This window comes from Chinchilla lanigera, unplaced genomic scaffold, assembly GCF_000276665.1.
Source record: "Chinchilla lanigera isolate Chin_1 unplaced genomic scaffold, ChiLan1.0 scaffold00092, whole genome shotgun sequence".
NCBI lineage: Eukaryota > Metazoa > Chordata > Mammalia > Rodentia > Chinchillidae > Chinchilla > Chinchilla lanigera.
In genome coordinates, this window is record NW_004955493.1 from 8549028 (window position 1) to 8558763 (window position 9736).

General features: G+C 41.6%; 1 protein-coding gene across 2 annotated transcripts in view; it reads left to right on the plus strand.

The window, feature by feature from the left end:
- The window catches only part of Ddx43 (DEAD (Asp-Glu-Ala-Asp) box polypeptide 43), a gene marked incomplete in the record, with an annotated part of 36263 nt that overhangs the window by 7091 nt on the left and 19436 nt on the right, over positions 1 to 9736 (plus strand). For both annotated transcript variants that reach the window (XM_013504890.1, XM_013504889.1), the window contains 5 exon segments: positions 1494 to 1620; positions 2831 to 2962; positions 6198 to 6279; positions 8617 to 8773; positions 9116 to 9234. In XM_013504890.1, the coding sequence (XP_013360344.1) occupies positions 1494 to 1620; positions 2831 to 2962; positions 6198 to 6279; positions 8617 to 8773; positions 9116 to 9234 (617 nt within the window).

Genomic DNA, 9736 nt, shown 5'->3' on the forward strand with positions numbered 1-9736 from the left:
CGCTTTTGCCGCTGAGCTAAATCCCCAGCCCCTCTCGTTTGTTTTTTAAGGAAAGGTTTATTTAGCTCACAGTTTGTGGAGGGTTCAGTCCATAATCGGCTGGCTCCAAAGCAGGGTAGCGTGTCAGCGGGGCAACAGGTCACAGCAGCAGAAGACAGCAAAAGCAACAGTGGAGGCTCTTCCTTTCCCTTATATAGTATGCAGGCTGCCCGCTCTAAGGTGGGTGTAGCATTCACACCCTTAATATCACCATTGGGCCATGAATCAGTCACAGACTCTAAATGCAGCCACCTCTGAAAAGGTGGCTGAATTTAATAAATCCAGGAACCTCCAACCCCAATGACTGCATGAGACTTTGGGGGAACATCTGGACATAAACCATAACATTTTACCCTGGACCCCCAAAGACTCATGTACATTCCTTTGTGAAAAAGGCATTTAGTCCTTCTCTAAGAGTTGCTAAAGTCCTAATAGTCTCAGCATTGCTGAAAAGTCCAAGTCCTAAGTCTCCTCTGATATTTAAGGCAAGCTCTTAGTTATGAGCCCCTGTACAAATGAAAAGAAAGTTAATCACCTGCAACACTCAGTGGTACAAGATAGACATTGCCATTCCAAAAGTCACATACAAGGGGATACTAGGGTTACTTTGTGAGTTTACCCAAACTGAGACAAGTGTGCGGTGCAGGAAAGATGCATGGATGGAACTGGCAAATAAAATAATGGGTGGGCCACATGCAGACTAAAGTGTTGGATTCTGACTTAAAGCCTGCTCCCAGATGCAGCAGTACAATTTCAGTACCTGAACTCACTTGCCACTATAAAGCCTGCCACCAAATGCACCTTGTCACTTTGCACTCAGCGATAGGATTTTGGTAAGTCTGCCTATAATTATTATAGTCTATGCAGTCAGACCTTCTGCTAATGTTAATCTGTGTTTGCTGCTGCTTCCCAGTGCTAGCATCACCACCTTAGCTCCACCTCAAGTCATCAGACATTAGATTCTAATACTGAGTGCGCAGCCTATGAGTTCAAACTCCTATGAGAATCTAATGCCCCTGCTGACCTGGCAGGGGGCAGAACTTCGGTGGTAATGGGAGCTGTGGGACCAAGTGTAAGTGCAGATGATGCTTCATTTACCTGCTGCTCACATCCTGCTTTGCAGCTCGATTCCTGACAGCCATGGGCTGGTACCAGTCTGTGGCCCTGGGGTTGGAGGTTCCTGGATGTATTAATAAACTAATGTTTAGTTTTTTCTCTATCAGGATTTTCTCAGTTTAATCTTAGATGTCAGTTTTTAAGCTCATAAATTGCCCTGTTCCTCCCTCCAACAGCCATGAGGTACGTCCCACAAGGGCCATGAGTAGCATCACCTTCAAGCTAGAAATGAGACATTGACAGCAGTGTTACATTTGCCTTTGTACTGTGTGAAGTTGAATGATGGCTGGGTGTGGGTGAAAAGACTTCATTCTCACCTGTTTTTCCCTTATATATAGATAATAAAAGGAAATCCTGAGGCAGAAGTCAAAATTTTTGGCAACAAGGCGATGCAGACAAAAGCAAAAGCGATGATAGATAATTTTGTTAAAGAACAAGAAAATTACACTCCAGAATACAGAGTTGGTAAGTAATCTTGCCCACTGAAGTCCTTTAAAATTTTACAAGTTTCTTTCAGTGTTATAAGCCATTATACCGGAATTGTTTCTTGATACAAAGCTCTAGAGTTCCACAATCTGGTCGTACATTTTTTCCAGTGAAAGCCCAGATTATTTGCTTTCTTCAGACTAAAATTAGTTAATATCCGTGACTGCTTAATATCGTGTTTAAATCCAGCTTAACTTTTCACCATACTTAAACAAAGATGAAACAACCCTTTAATAACATACTCACTTTAGTATTAATGGTAAGATTGGTCCTGGGCTGCTGACTCATATTTCTTCACTAAATCTAGGACTTACTTTAAAAACTAGTATTTTTAAAGTATCACATCTGTTCAGAGAAAAATTCCACATGCAACATGGAACAAAAAAGAACACTAGCTCAGATGACAGTGTTGCTTCTTAGGGTTTCTCAGAAGGGAACATAATCACTAAGGTTCCATTTTTTCATCTATTACCCTAGGGTATTGTCTGCCTCACGGCTAACGTGCCGGGTGTGGTGGCACACACCGGTAATTCCAGCACTCAGGAGGCTGAGGCAGGAGAATCGTTGTGAGTTTGAGGTCAGCCTGGGCTACAAAATGAGTTCATGAGCAGCCTGAGCTGCATAGTTGAGACCTTGTCTCAAAAAGACAAAAAAAAAACAAAAAACAAAAAACCAAGAACTAAGTAAGATGGCAGTATTTCAGCACACACTAGACTCTTCATGCTATTTTCTTTCCTTCTCCAATAAATTAAAATTTTTAAGTCAAAAAATGACAAAAAGTATGACCAGAATGTCATGATAATGTAGTATAAATACACCCCCTTTGTCTTGTTTTCTTTTTTGTTTTTGTTTTGCTAAGGATTGAACCCAGGGCTTTGTGCACTAGGTAATGAAAACTTCAAAATTTATATCTCAAGAACTATTGCCAGACGTGGTGGTGCACACCTGTAATCCCAGCACTCAGGAGGCTGAGGTAGGAGGATCGTTGAGTTCAAGGCCAGCCTGGGCTACAAAGTGAGCTCAAGGCCAGCCTGAACTGCATAGCAAGATCCTGTCTCAAAAAGACAAAAAGAAAAAACATACATATATTGTCTGATTATTAATAAACACAAAACAGAAAAGACAGCTTTGAGAATTTTATACTGGTAGGATTTATTGTGAAACTAACATGGTACAATTTTTTTAACAGATATTGTTGCATTCCGACCTTCCGTTGCAAGAGATGTAAGTGCACATTATAATGTTGCAGAAGATCAGCCATTGATAAATTGGGATAAAATTCGAGAGAATGCTTCGAAATGGGAAAAAAAAAAGTGGGCAGGTCAGTGCTGCACCCCAATGTTTACACACAGCACTGGTATTTCTTTTACCTTCAGATCTTATCCCCTCATGTCTGCCTTATTTTTAGTAATGAAATCAAAATGAAAAATAGAAAATTTGCCATTAGTCTGTAGATCGTGATTATATATGCTTTATTTACTTATTTATTTATTTTGGTCTTTTTTGAGACAGCATCTCACTATACAGTTCAGGCTGGACTTGAGCTCTCTTTGTAGCCCAGGCGGGTCTCGAACTCACAGCGATCCTCCTGCCTCAGCCTCCCCAAGTGCTGGGATTACAGGCGCGCACCACCACACCCGGCAAATACATCCATTTTAGATTTCACGTAGTAGGGAGAACATGTGATATTTACCTCTGTGGCTGGTTTATTTCATCCAACATGGTGCTGTCCACATCCACCCATTTTCCTGCAAATGGCAGTTTTGTTCTTCTTTGGGGCTCTCTAATACTCCATTTTGCATATCTGCCACATCTTCATTATCAGTTCATCTGTTGATGGGCAGCTAGGCTGTTTCCACGTCTGGGTACAGTACTGTGAATTGTACTGCAGTAAACATTCATGTGCTGGTATCCCTGTATGTGAGGTATATCACCTCACGTACATATCAAGTTGTGGTATAACTCGATCAGATGGTAGTTGTGTGTTGTCTTTTTGTTTTTTGTTTTTTTTTTTTTTGGTAGGTCTGTTTTTAGTTCTTTGAGGATCCTCAGTACTGATTTCCATAATGGTAGAATTCTCCCAGAACAGTATAAAGTGTTCCTTTTTGCCTGCATCCTTGCCAGCGTTCATTGTTTGTTTGTATTTTTGAAGACTTGGATGAGATGGAATGTTAGTGTAGTTTTGATTGTCAGTTCCCCAATGGCTAAAGATATCTAACAATTTTTCATGTACTTATTAAGCATTTGTACTTCTTTTGAGAAGTGTTCCCCATTTATTGATTGGGCTGAGTTTTAGGTGTGTTTGCTTCTTTGTTTTGTTTTGTTTTGTTTTGAGACAGAGTCTCACTATGTAGTTCAGGCTGGCCTTGAACTCACAATGATCCTCCTGCCTCTGCCTCCTGAGTGCTGGGATTATACGTGTGTGCCGCCATGCCCGCTGGTTGGTTTTTTACATTATTATTTATATATTTTAAATACCAATCCTCTGTTGGAGGGGTAGCTGGCAACAATCTTCTCCCATCTGTAGATCATCTCGTCACTCTGTTTTCCTTAATGTGCGAAACATTTTTTTCCTTTTTTGATTTTCTGAGACAGGATCTCACTATGTGGTCAAGGCTGGCTTTGAACTGACTGTGTAGCCGAGGCTGGCCTCAAACCACAATGATCCTCTTGCCTCAGCTTCCTGAGTGCTGGGATTATAGGCATGCAGCACCACACCTCGCTTGTGTAGAAATTTTAATTGGATGTACGTAGTCCCATTTGCTGGTTCTCCCTGTTTCCTATGCTATTACAGTGCTACTGAGGAAGTCTTTGCCTACACTTGTGCTTCAAGTGCTTCCCCTGTTTTCTTTTGGCAGTTTCAAAGTTTCAGGTCTTACATGTAGGGTTTTGGCCCATTTTGAATTGATTTCTGTTCAAGGTGAGAAAGAGAGATGTAGTTTCTGTCTCCTACAAGATACCCAGTTTTCTAGCACCATGTGTTAAAGAGGCTGTCTTTTTTCTAACGTATGTTTTGGTTCCTTTGTCCAGAATCAAATGGCTGTAGTTGTGTGAGTTTGTTGTGTGTCCTCTATTCCATTGGTTGGTCTGAATGTCTATTTTTGTGCCCATACCATGCTGTTTCTGTTACAATGGCTTTATAGTATAACTTAAAATTGGGTGTTGTGTAATGCCTCCAGCTCTGCTCTTCTTTGTTTAGGATGACTTTGGCTATTCTGGGTCTTTTGTGTTTCCATATTGTTTTTAGAATTGTCTTTTCTAGTTCTGTGAAGAGTATCATTGGAATTTTTATGGGGATTGCATTGATTGCTTTTGGTAAATATAGTCACTTTAACAGTATTAATTCTGCCAATCCCTGAACATGGGAGGTCTTTCTATCTCCTGGTATCTTCTTCAATTTCTTTCCATTTGTTCTGAAACTTTCTTCACCTCCTTGGTTAGACTGATCTTAGGTATTAGTTTTTGAAGCTATTGTGAGGGGACTTGTTTTCCTGATTTCTTTTTCAGCTGTTCCATTATTGGTCAACAGTAAGGCTATTGATTTTTTCACATTGATTTTATATCCTGCTGCATTGCTGAATTCATTTATCAGCTCTAAAATTCTCTTGATAGAGTCTTTAGGTTCTTCTGAGTATACGATTATATCATCTGCAAATGGGATAATTTGATTTCTTCTGTTTGCATCTGTATTATTTTTCTTCTGGCCTAATTGTGCTAGCTGAAATTTCAGGAACTACACTGAACAAAAGTAGTAAGAATCGATGTCCTTGCATTGTTTCTGAGCAACAGTTCTTAAGGCAGGTTTTGTTTGAATTTTAAATGAAATCTCCCACATGCTGTATCACAGATGGGGGATAATGTTTCAAAATAAACTCAGGCATTAATTTTCGCTGTCAGTGAGGCAGCAATATAGTGTGTATTACTTAAAATTAAAAAGTTAGTGCATTAATATGTATGTGGGAAGATTTGGTATAGGGGACCAAGAAAAGGATTTAGCTTCATAAGAGGCATGATAGGTATTTAAGAAATACTGTCTCAAAGAATAGAATGAATATATAAATTTATTTCCTAAGAAGTGATAGTAGGGACCTAGCAGAGCATAGGAGCACACACTGTAATCCCAGCACTCACAAGGCTGAGATAAAAGATTTCCATAAATTCGAGGCCAGCCTGGGATACACAGTGGTTTAAGGCCAGCCAGAGCTATGTAACAAACCCTATCTCAAACAAACAAAATGAAAATAAAAAAAGTAATGCTAGCGACCTTAAAAGAAAACAATCCATTATGTTTGAAAGCAGAGACATCAAATATAGTGCTTGCCTGTCTTGTAAAGTATGCTTTACTTTATTTGAAACTTCAATATTGAAGATCCTTTCCAAATGTGATTGAAAGACAGAAGGCGACCCCTTAGCCTGGGCTGGGTCTGCGTGACAGAGCACATAGACCTGTCTGACCCTGTCTGCATCGTGGGCTACTTGATACTGTAGATAGCGAATGTTAATGGAATATAAATTCTGGTTATTTACCAAAGTGCGGATTTTCATCACCTTCCCAGATTTACCTCCAATTAAGAAAAACTTTTATGTGGAGTCGGCAGCAACAAGGACAATGTCGCAAGTGCAAGTAGACAACTGGAGGTGGGTAGTTTTATTTCTTATTTCTATCTTCTTTTTCTGACACTGGGGATTCAACCCAGCACTTTCCCACGGAGCTGTATCCCCACCCCTTCTTTCCTTTGTGAGTCAGGGTCTCACTGAGCTTGAACTTTGGGTCCTCCTGCGCCACCCTCGCAGAGTCCCGGGATTCCAGGCCTGGACCACTGCGCCCGGCTGGGGGCTTGTTGTTGTTCGGTGTTTTTTTTAACCTTAGTAAGTGGTTCTGTTATTAATATTAACCCCTTGGGCAGTGATTTGAAACGGTTGCGTCTGAAGACTGCACACACCACCCATGTTCACTCAGATGAAACGTGGTTGTCCGTCCTGCATGATTTACTTTAGAGCGCTGGTGTCCAAACCCACGCTGCAGTGATGGAACGCGGCCTGTGTTTGCGTCTAGAGGGGCCATAAATAGGTACTGAGCACGTGAAATGCGGCGGTATAACTGGAGGGATGGAGTACAGTTACATTTTCATGTATTTTCCCATTAGTGCATAGCAGTTGTGCACACGAAGGGCGTCCTTGGAGATATATCTGGGCACGTGACATACTAGGAGCATTTTTACACCCCCCACCCCCATCCCCAGCGTGGCCCTCCTTGCCTTGCGCCCCCCCCCCAGGTTCATATTTATGGGAGAGGCTTCAGTGTGCATGCTATATTTTTAATTCTTACTGTAGAATACACACCTAATATAAGAGTTAACTAAAAAACAAAAGTGTACTATAACACGGCGCTGTGCCGTGATGCCAGCAGCCTCACCCCTGCTGAGCTGGTGCGTCGGTCGATGAAGAGGCCGTGTGAGTGACTGACAGAACACCTGAGCTTGGCGAAGCCACTGTGAGGTTTGCACGACCAAGAAATCGCTTACGTATGCGTTTCTCAGAATGGGTCCCCATCGTTACATGACACGGCTGCATTTTAATTCTACATTTAAAGACACGCGTGCGTAATTCAGGCCTGGTGACTTGGACCCCAGCAACTCAAGGCTGAGGTAGAAGGATCACAAATTTCAGACCACCCTAGCCCTGTCTCAACACAAAATTTTTAAAAAGGGGAGGGGATGTAGCTCAGTGGTAGAGCGCTTGCCTAGCACACACAAGGCCCTGGGTTTAATCCCCAGTATCGAAAAAAAGAAAATCAGATGTGCCTAGTGCTTGTTGGGTTAGACAGCAGTTTTAGAGGCTTACTTCTCCAGTAGTTGAAAATTGTAAAAGGAGTTGATCTGTTTTCCGTATTAGAATAATTTCTTAAACTCTTTAATTCTTATCTGAAACTGAAGATTCTAATAGCAATTTTTTTAAAAAGATCTTAAGAAAAAAGCTATAGAAGAATGACATATAACAGAAAGAGAGTTGAGGGAAGAATCAACCTTGGGCAAGTAATCAATCTTATGATCAGCTATTAAGTGAGAATAATTCCAGCCAGGCGTGGTGGCACATGCCTGTAATCCTAGCACTTGGGAGGCTGAGGCAGGAGGATCATTGCAAGTTCGAGACCAACCTGGGCTACAAAGTGAGCTCGAGGCCAGCCTGAACTGCATAACAAGACCTTGTCTCAAAAAGATAAAAATAAATAAATAAACAAATAAATAAATGTGAATAATTCCTACCTCATGCAGTTATTAAGGATTAAGAAAATATGAGCCAGGTGTAGTGGTACACGCCTATAATCCCAGCACTCAGGAGGCTGAGGCAGGAGAATCACTCCAGTTCAAGGCCAGCCTAGGCTACATAGTGAGTTCAGGGCCAGTCTGAACTACATAGTGAGACCCTGTCTTAAAAAACAAAACCAAAAAAGTATGGGAATTGTGGAGGCCATCACGTGTTTGCCAGACGTTGTTCTGAATTATAAAGCATGATTTATGGACTCCATTTTTAATAACCTTTTATCCATGAAACTTTCATTGGCTGACCCATACAATTGAAACTGATTTTCCAGCCAGGCTTAGTGGTGCATCCTTGTAATCCCAGCACTTGGGAGGCTGAGGCAGGAGGATCACTGCAAGTTCGAGGCCAGTCTGGGCTACAAAGTGAGCTCAAGGCCAGCCTGAACTGCATAGCGAGACCCTATCTCGAAAAGACAAAAAAAATAAGAAATGGATTTTTCCCTTTCCTCTGCAACTGTTCTCAGTAGGGGAAAGATGAGCTCCCGTTTCTATTCTTTACTATGTCTCACTATAAATTTACTATGTCTCACTATAAACTAACACTGGATTGAATCAGTCACAGTTGAATTCTAGATAAGAACTGAACTGGTTTTTAAAAAATAAACCTTCCTTGGGAAGTAACATGCATTAATCCTTGTATTTCTCTGTGAAGGAAGGAAAATTTTAACATAACATGTGATGACTTAAAAGATGGTGAGAAACGTGCCATCCCCAACCCGACCTGTAGCTTTGAAGATGCCTTTCAGTGTTTCCCTGAAGTCATGGAAAGCATTGAAAAGGCGGGTTTCCGGCAGCCAACACCGATTCAGGTATGCTTTCCTTAATTCTAGTACCCACCCGCCCCCAGAAGGAGAGTACGATCGTGGTTACCAGCGGCCAAATGTCCGCTCCTGAAGGGCATCCCCCAGCACCGCCTGCAGGGACCAGCACCATCAGTGCCAAGCGCTCAGAGGTTATTGCATGAAGTTTAGAGCTTGGCAAAGAGGGGCAGAGGCAGTGAGGGGCCGGGGATAAACCTCAGTGGCGCAAGCGCCTGCCTGGCAGTTGTGAGGTTGTGAGTTCGATTCCTGGTACCAAAAAAAAAAAAAAAGAAGAGAGAGACAGCGCGAAGAAATGTACTTTTTGTTACACTGTTTATCATTCTTTTTCAGTCACAAGCATGGCCAATAGTCCTGCAAGGAATAGATCTTATTGGAGTAGCACAAACTGGAACAGGGAAGACGCTGTCCTATTTACTGCCTGGATTTATTCATCTAAACTCTCAACCAATGTAAGAATTCCTTTGGCTGACTTTTCTTTATAAGGATTTTGTAGATAGAGACACCAGAAACAAAATGCAGTTTCTTTTGTCTGTTGCATAGGTCAGGAGGTAATGGTTCATCTCAGGCAACATGTGAGGAAGGAGACAGTTAAACCCTGTGCTGATGAAAATATAAATTGGCAATAGGGGCCGGGGATATAGCTCAGCGGCACAAGCGCCTGCCTGGCAAGTGCAAGGTCCTGAGTTCAATTCCCCGTACCAAATAAAAATAAAATAAAGTAATTTTTAAAAATAAGAAAAGGGGCTGGGGATTTAGCTTAGCGGCACAGCGCCTGCCTGGCAAGTGCAAGGTCCTGAGTTCAATTCCCGGTACCAAATAAAAATAAAATAAAGTAATTTTTAAAAATAAGAAAAGGGGCTGGGGATTTAGCTCAGTGGCACAGCGCCTGCCTGGCAAGTGCAAGGTCGTGAGTTCCATTCCTGGTACCAGAAAAAAAACAAAAAAAAAAAA